General features: G+C 45.4%; 1 protein-coding gene across 4 annotated transcripts in view; it reads left to right on the forward strand.

The window, feature by feature from the left end:
- KSR2 (kinase suppressor of ras 2) overlaps nucleotides 1-17,559 on the forward strand; it is a 414,955-nt gene that overhangs the window by 163,661 nt on the left and 233,735 nt on the right. For all 4 annotated transcript variants that reach the window (XM_021073978.2, XM_084994175.1, XM_084994177.1 and 1 more), the window contains exon 4: nucleotides 361-874. In XM_021073978.2, coding sequence (XP_020929637.1) covers nucleotides 361-874 — 514 coding nt within the window. The remainder of the gene's footprint in view (nucleotides 1-360; nucleotides 875-17,559) is intronic.

Consider the following 17,559-nt stretch of genomic DNA (forward strand, 5'->3'; position numbering starts at 1 on the left):
ACCTCTTCGCTTTTCTGGGCATTTGAATTGTGGGCTTCTCAATCCAGGGACAGTGAAGGGCAAGGCTGTTGAATGGGGGCTACAGGGAGAGGGTCAGTGAAAGGATTTCATTCTTTTTGAGAGGGCCAAGTGGGTGTGGTTGAATTTATGTAAATGTGCCTACGGCATATCAGGCATAATTTACATAAATGTGACGTACAGCACATCAAGTTTACGCTGTAGTCTGCACATGGTGTGCGGTGAATACGGCGTAATGTTCATACACGGTAACGTACATACAGTAATGTGCATATATGGTAACTCATGCACCTGGCTTTCTCATGGCTCATCCGTTGTCTCTGCTCCTTTGTTCCAACTCAGGAGGCAACCTTTCCAAACAAGACTGGACCATCCAGTGGCCCACCACAGAGACGGGGAAGGAAAACAACCCCGTGTGCCCTCCGGAGCCGACCCCGTGGATCCGCACCCATCTCTCCCAGAGCCCCAGGGTCCAGTCCAAGTGCATCCAGCACTACTGTCACGCCAGCCCCACCCCCGGGACCCCCGTGTACACCCACGTGGACAGGCTCACCGTGGATGCCTACCCGGGCCTGTGCCCGCCCCCGCCACTGGAGTCGGGCCACCGTTCCCTGCCCCCATCCCCCCGGCAGCGGCATGCGGTCCGCACCCCACCGCGCACCCCCAACATTGTCACCACCGTGACCCCACCGGGCACGCCACCCATGAGGAGGAAGAACAAACTGAAGCCCCCGGGGACCCCACCGCCTTCTTCCCGGAAGCTGATCCACTTGATCCCGGGTTTCACGGCCCTGCATCGGAGCAAGTCGCACGAATTCCAGCTGGGTCACCGCGTAGACGAGGCCCACACACCCAAGTGAGTGCATTTGGTGGGTGCCCGGGGCAGCTGAGCCTCCCAGTTGGGGAAGGCTGTTTTCAACTTATATTTCCCTCCTCCAGGGGAATGAAACGTGGAGTTTCCCTAATGGCTGCTCTAGAAAATGAATAGAAGAGAATTTCCTAGAAATGACCCTTTTTACTAATATTAATGCTCTAAAGTAGGGGTTGGAAAACTATAGTAGCCCAGGAGCCAAATCTGAATTTATTGCAACACGTCTGGGTTCATTCCTTTCTGAATTGTCTGTGAGTGCTTTCCTGCTGCAGTGGGCGAGTTGAATATGGCCCCCAAAGCTGAAATCTTTACTATCTGGCAACGTACAGGCAAAGTTTTCGACCCACAGAGTCGGTCTTAGTCAGTGCTACTCTTGGAAATAGGAGGCCAGCTGCATATGCAACCATACGTTTTCTAGTAGCTGCATTAACAAAAGTAAAAAGAAGCAAGTGATATTAATTTTCAAAATATGTCATTTAACCCATTATATCAGTATGTCATTTTACCCAAAGCATTACTATTTCAAGGTAGAATCAGTGTAAAATATTATTACAGAAATATTTTGCACTTTTTTTCTTTTTGGTCTTTTTAGGGCCGTACCTGCAGCATATGGAGGTTCCCAGGCTAGGGATCAAATCAGAGCTGTAGCTGCTGACCTACATCATAGCCACAGCAACACCAGATCCGAGCCACGTCTGCGACATACACCACAGCTTATGGCAATGCCGAATCCTTAACCCACTGAGCGAGGCCAGAGATCAAACCTGTGTCCTCATGGATGCTGGTCAGATTCATTTCTGCTGAGCCACTATGGGAACTCCCCAATATTTTGCATTCTTTTCTCCATAATGGTTTGAAATCTGGAGTGTGTTTTACATCTGTAGCTCATCTCACTTTATACTGGCTACATTCCACGTGTGGAATGGCTACCTGTGTCAAGTGGCTGCTGGATGGTGCAGCTCTGACTTGCTCTGTGTTTATACCTAAGATGCAGGCCCAGCTCTGCTTGGGGTGGGAGGGGGCTCAGGGTGTGGCGAAATGGACTATCAGAGCAAAGGTCATCATACAAAAGTTGAAGGTGGGGAACCAGGGGAGAAAAATCATGAAAGTGGATGTGGTGTGTACCTGGCTTTGGCTTGGAGGGGGGGGGGTGTACCTGGCTCTGGTTTGGGGAGCGGTTCTTGAGGCCAGCAGAGGGTGACGTGCTGTCTGTTGCTGCATGCCAGAAATGGAGAAGTGGAGCAACGCTTTTCAGGGCCCCTCAGAAGGGGACTGTGATCTGAGTCCTTTGCAGGCTTTTGAGATTCTCAGTGTATTAAAAAATGGAAGAAATGCTAAATAGGGTCACAAAAGTGGGTGGCATGTTTTAAATATTTACATTTTACAAAAGTGCATTTGAAGCATAGACGATGAAATGGTTATATAGAATCTTATTAGGAGCTGCAGGAAAGGGTCTAAATTTGTGGGGGGGGAACTATTGTGTGCGAGAGGCCTAGACCCCTGTTCTGGGAGTTTGGATGTGGGAGGAACATTAGGGAATGTTTCATTGCATTTCCATTTCAATGATTTAGCCTGTGTTCCCTGAACTCTCATTACCATATGCACTTGACTAAGAATCTAAGATGTTGATTGTAAGATGCATCCTGTGAGAAAGGTAAAAATATATGCATCTTAGAATTGAGGGAATGTGATGTGTTCTAGGCTCTGGGCTGGGTGGCAGGGGTATAATGGTAAGGAGAAGGAGACATAGCCCTAGGCTTCGTGAAGACTGACTTTAATCAAATAACCAAACATAGGTGTTATAATCTTATGTCCAGTAATTACGAACAGTGTTACTGGAGAAAGTGCAGGATACTGTCAGAGCTTAGGGACCTGATTGAGTTTTCACTGGCAGGGAGGTGAGTGGGGGGACTGGGGAGGGTTTGGGCAGGCATGGTTCCCAGAGAAACTGTTTGGACTGAAGGCTAATGAGGGATTAAGATGGTGGAAGGGGTGGGAGCTGTTCCAGGAAGGGTGCATGGCACATTTGAGGAATTGCAGAAGGCCTCTGTGGCTAAGGAAGCAGGCCTGTGATGTAAGAAGAAACTCTCAAGTTAGGCAGGGGTGGCACTAGTCACAGTAGCCACCAGGTGGGAACAACCCAAGTGTCCATCAGCAACAAAAGATTATTCGGTCACAAAAATGGTTGTAATTCTGACACCTGCTACCACATGGCTGAACCTTGAAAATGTTATGCTAAGTGAAATAAGCCAGGCGCAAAAGGGCAGCTATGGTATATGATTCCTCTTATATGAGGTGCCTAGAAACCAGCAAGAGAATTCTTCATATTCACATGGAGATAAAGTGGAATAGAGGTTGCCAGGGGCTGGAGGAGGGGGCATGAGGTGGTAGTGTTTACTGGGTACAGAGTTTCAGTTTGCGAAGTGCAAATTTCTGGAAGTGGATAGTGGCCATGGTTGCACAACATTGCAAATGTACTTAATGCCACTGAATTGTGCCCTTAACCAATGTTTAAAATGGTAATTTTATGTTACATATATTTTTCAACAAAGACAGAAAAAGAGTTAGGCAGGAAAGCTGAGCATTGGCACACGTTTTCTGTAAAGGGCCAGATAATAAAAGCTTTAGGCTTTGCGGGGGCAGGTGGTCTACATGTCTCTGCTATCGTCGTAGGAACAGCCAGACAACAGCTGAATAAATAGGCGTGATGCTGTGCCAATAAAACTTTATTTGTAAACACAGGTGCCTGGCTGCATTTGGCCCTCAGGCTGTAGTTTGCCCTGGCAGAAACTGATGTGGAAAGTGATACTCCCCTCTAAGGCCTTAAAGGGGAAGGCCTTGCAGTGATTTAGGTGGAAGACACGATCAGATCTGATTTTACAGAGCTCCTTTACTCAAGCTTCTGTGTGAAATTTAGATCAGAAACATACCGCTTCAACAGATATACATAGGACATCAGAGGCTTAATCAGGGAGCAGATAGATTTCCTCTTTTTTTTTTTTTTTTCTTTTTTTCTTTTTTCTTTTTTGGGACTGCATGTGCGGCATATGGAAGTTCCCAGGCTAGGGGTTGAATTGGAGCTGCAGCTGCCGGCCTACACCACAGCCACAGCAACATGGGTTCTGAGCTCTCTCTATGACTTAGGCCACAGCTCTCAACTCTGGATCCTTAACCCAGTAAACCAGCTATGGAACCTGTATCCTCATGGATACTAGTTGGGTTCGTTACCTCTGAGCCATGATGAGACCTCCCAGATGTTTCTTTGATTGGAGTTGGGCTTAGTTTTTATGGTTTTCTGAGAGCCAGAGAGATGGAGGGGCTGTTGAGACCTTAGGGGGAGGGTGTGGGGAAGGCTGCAGGAAGGCTAGAATATAGGGTGCTGCGGTGGAAGGTAGGAGAGGCATTTGGGGTCTGTTTGCCATGGTGGGGTGGTATTTGACCAGAATGCAGAGCCTGCCTGGTGAAACAGACACGTCATCTTTTAATCTACCGGGTAGGCTGCCTTTGCCTATTTGTTTTTTCCCCAGCATTATTGAGATGTAATTGACAAACAACAGTGTAGGTTCAAGGTGTGCAGTGTGTTGACTGAGCATACATACATATTGTGAAAGTATTGTGAAATGGTGATCACAGTAAGGTTAGTTAACACATCCATCACCTCACATAATTACCTTTTTTGTGTTTGTTGAGAACAGTTGAGATTTACTCTCTGAGCAACTTTCAAGTACTAACACTACTGTATTGTTAAACAGTCAGCATGTACATTAGATTCCCCAGAACCTATTCTTGGAACTGGAAGTTTGACCCCTTTGACCAGCATCTCCCAATTTCTCCCACTCCCAATCTCCTCAGTCCCTGGCAACCACCGTTCTATTCTCTGTTTCTATAATTTGATGTTTTTAGATTCCACATAAAGTGAGACCATGGAGCATTTGCCTTTCACTGTCTGACTTATTTCCCTTAACATGATGCTCTCAAGCTCAATCCATATTATTGCAAATGGCAGGATTTTCTTCTTTTTTATGTTTGACTAATAGTCCATTGTGTGTGTCCGTGTATGTGTGTATACATATGCTACGTTTTCTTTATCCATTCATCCATAAGTGTGCATTTAGGTTGCTTCCATGTCTTGGCTCTTGGCAGTGAACATTGGGATATAGATATCTCTTAGAGATGACAATTTTATCTTCTTTGGATATATATACCCAGGAGTGGGATTGCTAGATCATATGGTAGTTCTATTTGTAAGTCTTTGAGGAACCTCCCTACTGTTTTCTGTAGTGGCTGTATCAATTTATAATCTCATCAGCAGTACCCAACTGTTTCCTTTTCTCCACATCCTCACTTGCGCTTATTATCTTTTGTCTTATTCTTGATAACCATTCTAACTGGTGTGAGGTGATATCTCATTGTGGTTTTGGTTTGTATTTCCCTGATAATATGCATATGCATGTTGGCCATTTGTAAACTTGTAAATCTTCTTTGGGAAAATGTCTATTTAGGTCTTTCGCCTTTTTAAATTGAGCTTTTTTTTTTTTTTAACTATTGAGTTATAGGAGGTCTGTAGGTATTTTGGATATTAACCCCTATTAGACATGTGGTTTGCAAATATTTTCTCCTATTCTATAGGTTGCCTTTTTATTTCTGATTTTTTTCTTTTGCTGTGCAGAAGCTTTATAGTTTGATATGTCCCACTTATTTATTTTTGTTTTTGTTTCTTGTGGTTTTGGTGTCATACCCAAAAAATCATTGCCAAGACCAATGTTTCTTTTTTTTTTCTCGTCTTTTAAAAAATTGAAGTATAGTTGCTATATATTATAAGTGTACAATATAATGATTCACAATTTTTAAAGATTGTACTCCATTTATAGTTATTATAAAATATGGGCTATATTCTGTGTTGTACAGTGTATTTTTATAGTTTATTTGATACCTAATAGTTTGTGCCTCTTACTCCCCTACCCCTATATCATCCCTCCCTGCTAGGGAGTTTGTTCTCTACTGTCAGTCTGCTTCTCTCTCTCCCTCCTTCTTTTTTTGGGGGGGAGGGGAGGGCCGCAGGTGTGGCATCTGGAAGTTCCCAGGCTAGTGGCTGAATCAGAGCTGCAGCTGCCAGCCTGCACCACAGCCATGGAAAGCACTGGATCTGAGCTGCATCTGTGACCTACAGTGCAGCTTGTGGCAGTGCTAGATCCTTAACCTGCTAAAGGATCGAACCCACATCCTCACAGAGACAACATCAGGTTCTTAACTCACTAGGCCAACAATGGGAACTCCTGAATCACATTTTAAATGCATAGGAGTAGCTCAGTATTAATTCTGTTGTAAATCCCCCTCCTTTTTAAAAAAAAATTCTTTTTAAAAATAATTTCCGACAATGATTTTGTTTCAATTATAGAACTATTTCCCAGATACAGCTTTCTTTTGAAAATAAAAGCAGTATAAAACGGAAGCAGTACAAAGTCAAAGTCCCCTTTGCCTTGCTGTAGAGGATGACTAGAACTGCTCTTAATACTTTGATAAGCGTCCTTGTGTACATATATTATGTCTGTTTGTGCATATCTAGTTCCCTTTCTTCATAATCAGAACCATACCATATGGCTTTTCCAATGTGACTTGCCTCTATTAACCCTGCATAAATATACATATTCCATTTATGACCTTCTCACACCTTATCCCTTTTAGAAATCTTCTTTTCCCTTAAGGGTCGTTGAGAACATTCCTTTGTTCAGACCTCTGCTTTCAGGCCTCTGTATGGTTTGTGTATGAGTACATTTCACCTCTGTCCTCCTAGGGCAGAGTGTGAAAACCCTCAGCTGACGTGGGCATAAAGAGAATAGACTGGAGGAAACCCACACTCCATCCTCATGCTGAATTCATACCTCTGTATCTGAGACCTATATCATTTGTAGCTTGTGTGAAAACAGACTTTCCTCAACAGATTCATTATGTGAAGGAGATGTCAAGGGGGCTCTTTTCATTTATTTTAGGAGACCAATTATTTGAAATAACTCAAACTCACTGGCATGCACCTACGGATCATTGTGCTAATGCTAATAGTGAACTCTAATGTATATTTTTTTATTTTTTATTTTTTTATGGCCATACCCACAGCATATGGAAGTTCCCAGGCCAGGGATTGAATCCAAGCCACAGCTGCAACCTGAGCCACAGCTGAGGTAACACCATATTCTTTAACCCACTGAGCTGGGCCGGGGATTGAACTAGCACCTCTGCAGCAACCTGAGTTTCTGCAGTTGGATTCTTAACCCATTGTTCCACAGTGGGAACTCTGAACTCTAATATATTTATAAGGGTGAGAGTGGAGTATTTGTGTATCACAACATAGTTATGCTTATGCCCAGGGTCCTTTTAGGTCAAACTAAGTATTTAGACTCGTGAGATTAATATTGGTCACACTTGGCATCTGACTGATGCAGGAGGATACAGGGCAGCGTCATGTGTAACATTGTTGGTCCTCAGGTTGTTGCTCTTCCTTGTCCTCACCTCCAAGTGGCAGTTGAGGTGCAGAGTGATGAGATCCACACCAAGCAGGTGTGGGAACCATCCTGGCTTCGGGGATAATAGCTATTATAAAAACCCCATTAGTGTTGCTCCTAGGGTCCCTGCAGGGAACCTGCCCGGTTATAACCATTGCACTCCTCCAGGATCCCCAAGGCTGTGGATTCCTCATCAGGTATTTCAAGTTGACACTGAGAACGCCCAGTCTCCATGCAGTCTACCCACTGGAGGCATTTCTGTCATGAGCAGCATGGTCTATTCACAGAGTCAAATTGCCCCTTTAGAGTCAGAAGATCAGAGCTTAAAAATCAACCTAAGGTCAAATTGCCATTTGCAAAAGATGAAAAGGTTGAGGTCACCCTTCACCCACAGCTTCCCTTGAAAAACTCTGCTATGTGGACTTGCCTCCAACTCACACTGAGTTCCCTATTTTGAATTAGTGAGGTCTTTGACAAGGTTTTTGATAATGTTTATAACAATATATGCTATGTATATTATATATAACATAGTTTATATTTATTTGCAGTAAAATTTATGCTTATCAGTTTTTTTCTTAAGTGTTGTCATTACCCGGAGTTCCCACTGTGGTGCACTGGGTTAAGAATCTGACTGCAGCGGCTCAGGTTGCTGTGGAGGTATGGGTTCAATCCCTGGCCCTGTGCAATGGGTTAAAGGACCCAGCATTGCTACAGGTGCAGCTCAGATTCAATCCCTCTCTGGGGAACTGCATATGCCATGGGTGTGGCCATAAAAGGAAAAAGTATTGTCATTACCTCGCATAAGAAAGTTCACAGCTGCGTCTTCCCATTCAACCTCAACCTTCACCTTCTAGCCTAGATTCCAGGCCCTCCTCCCTGGGTCTGGAGTAAGAATAAGCTCTTACCCTCACTGAGGCCTCTCCTTTTCCCTGAAGCTGCTGACCCTTTCATTCCTGTGATGACTCCCATGAGACGCAATTAGAATCCGTTTGCCTTTCCAAATATCCATGGAGCCGTCTCTCCCTATTTGCCCTGGAGGGTTATAAAAACACCCTCCACCCCACCCTGCCGTGAACCATCCCTCGATACATTCCTACTGACATAGCAGCTCTGAGGTTCCGCAATGAAAATTTAGCTCGACAGTGTGCTTATTTTATTATGATTTCTTGCGGTGAGGTGTGCTGTGGTTTGGGGAATAGATATTTTGTCTGAGGTGCCTTGTTATTGACCAGGAAGGATTGACGATATTATTCTGGTGAGATTGGTTCTGATTCTCTGCAGAGTCATTTTGCTTCCCAGAGCCTGCCTCTGTCTCTTGTTATTTCTCTTTATGGAGGTGAGAGTTTCCTAGGAGGCTTTTGGAACAGCTCCATTTGCTTAGCTCCCAGTTTTAGGAGGAGCCTGGGTGTAATGGTGGTGGTTCCAGCTTTGCCGCTGACCAGCCTTGTGACTGGAAGCGAGTCGTGAGGGAACTGTCACTTCCCCTGAGAGGAGTCTGTGTCTGCCCACTGCTTGCATTACTGAAACTCGGCCTCTGTCCACCAGTGCCGAATAGAAACTCATAGACAGAGTTTTGGGTGAAGAGGAAAAAAAATAGCTTTTATTGTCTTGCCAGGCAAAGGGGACCACGGCAGGCTAATGCCTTAAAGACTGTGCCCTCCCTTGGGGAAAAATTGCAGGGAGTTCTATAGTCTAAAATGAGAAAAACAGGGTGTCGGATAAGAATCAGGATTGCGGAGTTCCTGTTGTGGCTCAGCGGTTAGCAAACCAGACTAGCATACGTGAGGGGTTTGATCCCTGGCGTCGCTCAGTGGGTTAAGAATCCAGCGCTGCCGTGAGCTGTGGTGTACGTTGCAGATGCAGTTCCCATCCTGTGTTGTTGTGTCTGTGGTGAGGCTGGTGGCTACAGCTCCAATGTGACCTGTAGCCTGGGATCCTCTGTATGCTGCGGGTGCGGCCCTAAAAAGACATTAAAAAAAAAAAAAAAAAAAAAAAAGGAAAAAAAAAAAAGAATCAGGATTGGGGTAAACCTGCATTTTTCTTTCTTTGGGGGAATCTTAGTCATTGAAACTGGTGTCAGGAGATCTTGGCATGATCCTGGTTGTGGTCCTCTGGGTTATTGCCTGGAATAACAGTACTTGTGAAAAGGGCATATAGATCAGAGATTAGAACAAATTAGGAAACGTCCTGAAAAAATCATGTGCTAATGATCTTTAACCCACAGACAGTTGTGCTCAGGGTGGCTGATCTTTAGCTCACAGATGATTGTTTTTAGGATACAGTCCAATGAAGGAAAAGCACAAGGAAGGGCTCAAGCTGTTCACTTTTAAAGTATTCGTTTTGGGGGGGATGGAAATGCTATAAAATTGGCTTGTGATGATCGTTGAACAACTATAAGTGTAATAAAATTCACTGAGTTAAAAAATATGTAAAATGTAATAAAATTCACTGAGTCATGAAGAAGAATAAAGCACATAACTTTTCTCTTCGGTGTATAAGATACCTACATTATCATGTGACTCCTTTGAGAGGGTCAGGACCCTGTCCCAAGGCTGTACTGTTGTTTCTTGACTGTTCCTCCCTGGTCTCTGCAGCCCCTTCCTTCCCTGATCAGCAACTGTCTGAACCTGCCCCTTGGAACTCAGGGAGGGCCACGGAGGCTAAATGAGGCCCATTTCCTAAAACAAGAAATGGGGGACATGGAAAGGGTTTTGTGCCCAGGAGCCCCACAGGGCCCTGCTCCGTCACACAGGTGGCAGGTGTGGCTCTGCCTGCACCCCCTGGGCTGGATGTTACCTGCAGCTTTGGGGACAGAGCCTGGGCACACCCAGGTCCTACCTCTGGCACCTGTGGCCCTGCCTGGGGGCTTTCTTGGGGTAGCAGAGCAGTGCTTGAGGGCAGAGCAGTCCATACCCGCAGGAGCAAGCTTTGACCAGTAGGGATAAGAGTTGTGCGTGAATCTGCTCTCAGTGGGGCCATTCTGGAATGTGTTCTACACACCCTCTTGGAGGGTCCTCAGAGGGGCCGAGCCCCAGGTGTCCACAGTGGAACAAGACTCCCCCCCAGTAACACATCCTCTGGGGCTTTTCCTTCTTTTCCCTGCCTCACCTCTTACCTCATCATGTTTCCTGGGACCACCTCCCATGTATCCTGCTTGCACCCCCAAACCTGCTTTAGGGCCTGATTTGGGGGAAAACCAAACTAAGGAATAAAGTTAATCACTAATATAATTGCACTGAGCTCTAGACACAGCTGCGTGGACACATTTTTACTCAAGACGTTTGCCGATTGAATGATTGTTAGGCTAATACAGATCATAGCTGTCACTTATCGTGTTGTATTGCTTTTTGTATGCTGGCACCTTACATAGTGTATCTTATTTAATCCTCAAACATTCCATTTTACAGGCAAGGGAATTGGCTTTAAGAGAGAGTATGCCTCGTCCAAACTTATTCAGACCAGTTAAGTACCGGAGTTGTGGTTCCTTCTAATCCAAGGCCCATGGTGGCATTAGGGCATGGGTTCTGGAGCCAAGGGGCATGGTCTGCATTCTGACTTCACTGCTTCTTGGCTGTGTGACCCTAGACAATTTGATTACCCTCTCTGAGCCTTGGTTTTCTCATCTATGTAATGGGGCTCATATGGCACCTAGTTTATAGTGTTGTTGGAAGAGTTTATATCTGTCAAGTGCTTAGAACAGAGCCTGACACATAGCAGAGGCTAGATAATTGTGCTATTCATTGTCACTATTTTAAAAAATCTTTCCTGGTGGTTATTCAGAATCCATGATAGTAACCTTGATTGTTTGCAGTTTTCCTGCAGGGGAATAATTCATTAATAATACTCTACGTAGAAAAGAGGATCTGATAGGACCCCTGCTGCTTTTAAGGAGCTTCAGTTCTAGTTTGAGAGGACAGGCATATTGTTAAGGCATAATCTTAATAATGTAAGACAGATCAAACATAAAAATAGATTTGCAAGTAGGAAAAAAACTGACAAATTTGTTGCCTGTGGCCTCAGGCTCTTAGCGTTTCCACACAGGGCAGCTCTGAGTGGCCACATAACTGTAGCTTTCCTCTTCCTTACCTTCCTGCAGGCAGAGTTAGAAAACCTTCCTGTTAGATCTTGGACTTTGCATAAGCCAAGACCATGGAGAAGTTCGTATCAGGCTTCAACAGGGGGCATTGCTTCCCTTTTGTTCCGTGACTGGGATGTATCATGTGACTGATAGAGTCTAGGTTACTTTTGAGTCTTGACTCTTGCAACCAGCGCTGCAGTAAAAATTCTCGAACTTCTTTCCTTGTGTGTTAAGTGCAAGGGTTTCTCTCTGAAACCTCCTTTGAAATAGAATTGCTGAGCCAGGGGCATTTGTATTTTAATGGGGGAAGGAGTTGCAGTGTTTTCAAGGATCAAGGGAGGACTCAGGTACTAAGGTTGGTGATGGGGGTGATGTTTTGGTCTGGACTGGGGCAGGGGGGTCTTTCTTCCTGGAGTCCATCAAATCAAATATCTTATAAAGCTGGTGCTGCCGTCTTTGCTTTTTGCTTTTGACCATCAGTTAAGTTTCAGAGCCAGTGGGGGAAAGTGGTAAGGCACTGTCCTTCTCTCCTAATTACTTTTCTTAGATGGACTGGGGATTCTCCTAGAGGAAGTGCCCAAGAGGGCCCCCAGAAACAGTGGCCTAAGTCAGGCTTGCTGGGAGAGTGTTTGCATTGAGCTGGTATTATTTCTTTCTCATCTTTTTTTTTGTCTTTTCTAAGACCACACCCATGGCATATGGAGGTTCCCAGGCTAGGGGTCTAATCGGAGCTGTAGCATCTGGCCTACACCAGAGCCACAGCAACGAGGGATCCGAGCTGCATCTGTGACCTACACCACAGCGGCAACACCAGATCCTTAACCCACTGAGCAAGGCCAGGGATTGAACACACAACCTCATGATTCCTAGTCGGATTCGTTAACCACTGAGCCACGACGGGAACTCCATCTCATCTTTCTTTATCCTTGTCATTATCATCATCTTCCTGGAACGGGCCAGGTTCTGTTCATTAGAAACAGTCATACCTTGGAGTTCCCTAGTCATTCAGTGGGTTAAGGATCTGGCATTGTCACTGCTGTAGCATGGTTTGATCGCTGGCCACGGAATTTCTGCATGCTGTGGGTGCGCCACCCCCCCGACCCAAAATACTCATACCTAACTTATGTCCGTCTAACTGTGTATCTTGGCTTCCTCCTGGAACTCTTCTTTGACCTTGGGCTCTGGGAAGGATTGGAGGGCTTTGGTCAGTTCTTCCTGCCTCCTTTGCAGCCCCCTGCATTCCCATGGGGGCTCCCTCGGGCTTCCCTCCCTCATCTTCAACCACCCTTTAGAGTCTTTCCCTTCTGTCTTCTTCCCCATGCCATCTTTGCCACCACTCTTAGTCCTGTCAGACTCTGCTGGTTTTGCTCACCATTGGGTGCTTAGTGACAATATGGCAGACCTTGCCTATGCATTTGTGAATGATTGGGGAGGGAGTCAATATTAATAACACCATCATTGATTTATTGAGTGTCAAGGACGTCCCAGGCACCACGCTAGTTACTTAAAAGCACATTTTCTTATTTAATTCCCTCAGCATCCCCTATAAAGTGGACGCAGTTATTATCCCCATTTTATAGATGAGGAAACTGAGGCTCAAAAAGGGTAGACAGATTACTGAGAGCCACAACTAGTAAGTGGGAGCCAGAGTTGAAACCCAGCCTTGACTCCAAATCCCTTTCCCTTGCGCCTTGCTGCTTCCCGAGGAGCATTGACTTCTGCCCAAGAAAGACTTGGGTTGGAATCCCTGATGCTTGGAGCCCCAGAGAGGGGAATGGTTGCCCCCTTGCTGCATCTGTGTGCTTGTGGAGCAAGACTTCAGGACAGTGATTTGGATACCCTGGGACTCAAACTGCTGTGAGCAAGATGACTTGATCACCTACATCGGGCAGCTTGAAACACTTGAAATTATTATGTTCACATTTTCATGTTATTAGAAGAAAAAAAATGTGTGGCTGACACATCAGATCCAAGATTCAGTCAATGTTGTTGGTTGCTTAAGGTGATGCTAAAATAAAAAGTCCCTTTAGGAGTTCCTGTTGTGGCTCAAAGGATTAAGAACCCAACATAGTGTCCATGAGGATGCAGGTTTGATTCCTGGCCTTGCTTAGTGGGTTAAGGATCTGGCATTGCTTCAAAGCTGCAGTGTAGGTCACAAATGGGGCTTGGATCGGGCATTGCTATGGCTGTGGTGTAGATCTACAGCTGCAGCTCTGATTTGACCCCTGGCCCGGGGACTTCCATATGCCACAGATGCAGCTGTAAAAAGGAAAAAAAAAGTCCATTTAAAGAAACAGGGAGTTAAGGTCGTATTTAGTTATGGCAGAGCTTGAGCAAGTGGTTCCGAGGAAAGCTTCAAGTCACAGTCTCAGCACGAAAGATTAGATTTAATTTTCCAGTGTGGGTGAAACACACTCCCAAGTTCATGGAGGTGGAAAGCTGTGTTTGGAGTCGAGCATAGAAGATTTTGGCTGTCAGATGGGGAGGGGCGCAGTCTTCCCTGTGGCTCTGCAGCTGGATGGTCAAAGCCGAGGAGACTGGTTCTTGGTAGGGAGGAAACCTGAAATAAAGTCGTTGGAATCTCCCCCTGGCGATGTACCTATACCTCTGATTAGTTTCTAAAGTTCTTGCAGTGAGATGAGGATGGGATGCGATTTGTTCAAATGGAACATGAATTCAGCAGACATTTCCAGGCCCCTTCCATGGACCATGCCTAGGGACAAGCCTGGTGGATGCAGAGCTGAACACAGAGGCAAATTCCCCCAGTGAGTGTCAAAAGTGCTAAAGAAAGAGCAGTTTCCAGAGTCAACCATTTTTGAACAAAGGAATGTTTATTTTGCTCCACACAGAAGGGAACAGTGCCAAGGAAAGCTCACGTAAATAACTGATCCTGGGTGACATGTTAATGGCACCTCCTGGATGCGACTGGCTGGGCACAGAGAATGGGGAAAAAATTTTAGTACCCATTTGACCTGATTCAACGATGGCCAAATGACCGAAGGCAAGGTTGGCATATCTGATAGGTATAAGGCTGGCCATTTCCCCTTCAGTTCCAGAGGAAGGTGTTTTTCATGGATCCTAGTATGACTTCAGCATCCTTTTCAACACAACACCCCGGACTGTCACTATCAGTCAGTTGAAACTGGGGTGTTTGATTAATTAATGTCTAACATATTCCATTCCTCCCCAAAGCCCTTCATTCTGTCGATTAGAGCAAATGGTTTGTCTCTCGATGGGGTTGGGACTTCAGATATGAAACAAAGACAAGTAAGAATAAGCTGGAGGAAGAGTGTTACCTAAGCTCTTAAACATATTTCTTAGCTTCTATTATAGGCACCCTGTTGTTTGTGGTGCTGCAATTATCTTATAGATGCACTTTCCCAGAATCCTCCAGAAGTGTCATCCTAAAGACTTGCTGTTTATGCAAACCAAGGGCTGCTCAGCCACAAGTGGCGTGAGAACAGTTTGCATGGCACCAGTATTGGTGTCTTGCGTTCAGAGGGAAATCAGGCCCCACTTAACACCCTGTCCCACTGTTTGCCAGATGGAAGGATTTTATGATTGAGTTTCATTTGTTCATTCATTCAGTCATTCATGCTCTTGAATGAAGAATGATCGTCATTGTTATTACCAGGATGAAAGCAAAAGCACAAGAATTAGATTCAGAATTGAGATGCCTAGGAATAAAAGCCCATCTTGCATACAGGAAACTGCTGGGTTTCCTGATGGACCTCATTCGTTGAGTAGAATTTATGAGTCCTTTTTATCTTTCTTTGTGGAATCACGTTGAGTTTTTGCTTCTCTCTCTTTCTCTCTGCTTTGCCACTGGCAGGCGCCAGCCTTCTGGGGGCGGGGGAGGGGGGGGAGGAAATGTCACTTTGTTGCCAAATCAAATGGCCCAGATCTATCCACTTGAGAGGGTGGTACCATTTCTGGAAAAAACAAAACAAAACAAAATTAAAAAAAAAAACAAAACAAAGAGAAGGCACTGTTCTCTCTCTTGCTATCTGACCCATTTGATAAAATTTGAGACGAACCGTTTAGTGTGATAAATGGGGAGGCAGAAAAATTCCTCCCAGGGCCAACTTCTCCACTGCGTTTCGCTCCTGGATGGCAACTTGAGTCATTGAGGGCAGCCGCCCAGTGCTGTGATTTAAGATAATAGGGGCCAGGATGTGGGAGTGATATCAGCGTGAGGGGGGAATGGGCACACCGAGGCGGGCTGTAAGTGTGGCCTTTGAAAGCCCAGGCAGAGGTCAGGAGCAAGGCTGGGCACAGCTGAGACCCAGAAATGCAGCCAGAAACTGGAGGCCATGATGCAGAAGCTGTTTAAAGCCAAGGGTGTAGCCTTAGCACTTGGATGTAAGTGGCCACAAAACAATCATGACTGTCCTTATATGTTCCCTTTTGTGTTCTCTGTATTCACGTACCAGTCCTGGGTCCACCCCAGAAGAAATATACTGTATACTGAATGGAAAGTTTTTTTTTTTTTTTTTCTTTTTAGGACCACAGTGGCAGCATATGGGAGTTCCTGGGCTAGAGGTAGAATCAGAGCTGCAGCTGCTGGCCTATGCCCCAGCTACAGCAATACCAGATCCAAGCCGAGTCTTTGACTTACACCATAGTTCATGGCAATGCCAGATCCTTTAACCCACTGAGCGGACCCAGGGATCGAATCCACTCCTCATGGATACTCGTCGGGTTCTTAACCTGCTGAGCCACAACGGGAACTCCTGGATGGAAAGATTTGATGATTGAGTTCCATTCATTCATTCATTCATTCATTTGTCATGCATTTTTGCCTACATGGTGCCAAGTCTTCCAGGGATTCCCTAGTGAGCAAATGATCCTTACTTATGGCTGAGCAAAAAAAGCTATGTTAGCAGACTAAAATAGTCAGATGTGCTGAGAGGGATAAAGAAGGCCTTTGGGGAAAGTTCCCTTGTAGTGCAGCAGGTTAAGGATCTGGCATTGTCACTGCAGTGGTTTGGGTCACTGCTGTGGCATGAGTTTGATCCCTGGCTGGGGAACTTCCACATGCCGTGGGAGTGGCAAAAAAAAAAAAAAAAAAAAGAAGGAGTTCCCATTGTGGCTCAGCTGTAAACAAACCAGACTAGGAACCCATGAGGATGTGGGTTTGATCCCTGGCCTCCCTCAGTGGGTTAAGGATCCAGCATTCCTGCAAAGCTGCAGTGTAGGTCACAGTCACGGCTCAGATCCAGTGTTGCCGTGGCTGTGATGTAGGCTGTTGTTTGACCCCTAGCCTGGAAACTTCTATATGCCACAAGTGTGGCCCTAAAAAAGCAAAAACAAAAAAACAAAACAAAAAAAAACCCCAAACCAAACCAAACAAAACAAAAAAAAGAAGAAAAAGGAAGAAAGAAAGAAAAAGGTATCCTTGGGGGTTACCTTGGAAGCAACAGTAGGATTTAGAATATGGGTCCCCACTTGGAGCAGTCCATCCCGAACTGTTAGTGACACTGTCCTCTCTTCTCCTTGCATTTGCCCTGGGAACCATTCCCCAGCACCTCCTTGCTCACTGGTTGGGCTAATGCTTGGAACCCTTCTTGTGTCTCTGTTCATTGCAGGGATTTAATGCTGCCATGCAGTGCTCTGGCCACATTGCCAACAGCCTGAAATTAGTGGTACTCTATTTAGTGGTATTATAAAGCTCTCCAGCCCTGCATCAAACACTTATCTGCTCATTCTTTCATTCAGGAGAGCTTATTTTTCAGTGCTTATGAGGTGTGAGGTATGTGTAAGAAGCCTGGGGAGCAGAGTTGGAAACAGAACAAAAAACCAAACCCCCAAACCAGCCTTCCTTTCCAGGAGTTCAGGATTTGGGGGAGACAGGCTAGAAACCTACACTCTTAAGTCAATGGAGGAAGGACTGGAATAAAGGAAGCCAGACTAGGACTGAGGGAGCCCAAGAGAGGATCACTGGAAACTTTGGAGGGAGCCAAGGACAGCTCCCTGGAGGAAGCTTCATCTAGGGCAGGAGTCAGAAGACTTTCCTATAAGGGGTCAATGGACTAAATACATCAGTCTCTGAAGCTCATCCACTCAACTCTACATTTGTAAGTGAAAGCAGC

This window comes from Sus scrofa, chromosome 14 (genome assembly GCF_054392235.1).
Source record: "Sus scrofa isolate SSC_HxYL_T2T_F1_AM1 chromosome 14, Sscrofa_HxYL_maternal_Yorkshire_Landrace_v2.0, whole genome shotgun sequence".
NCBI lineage: Eukaryota > Metazoa > Chordata > Mammalia > Artiodactyla > Suidae > Sus > Sus scrofa.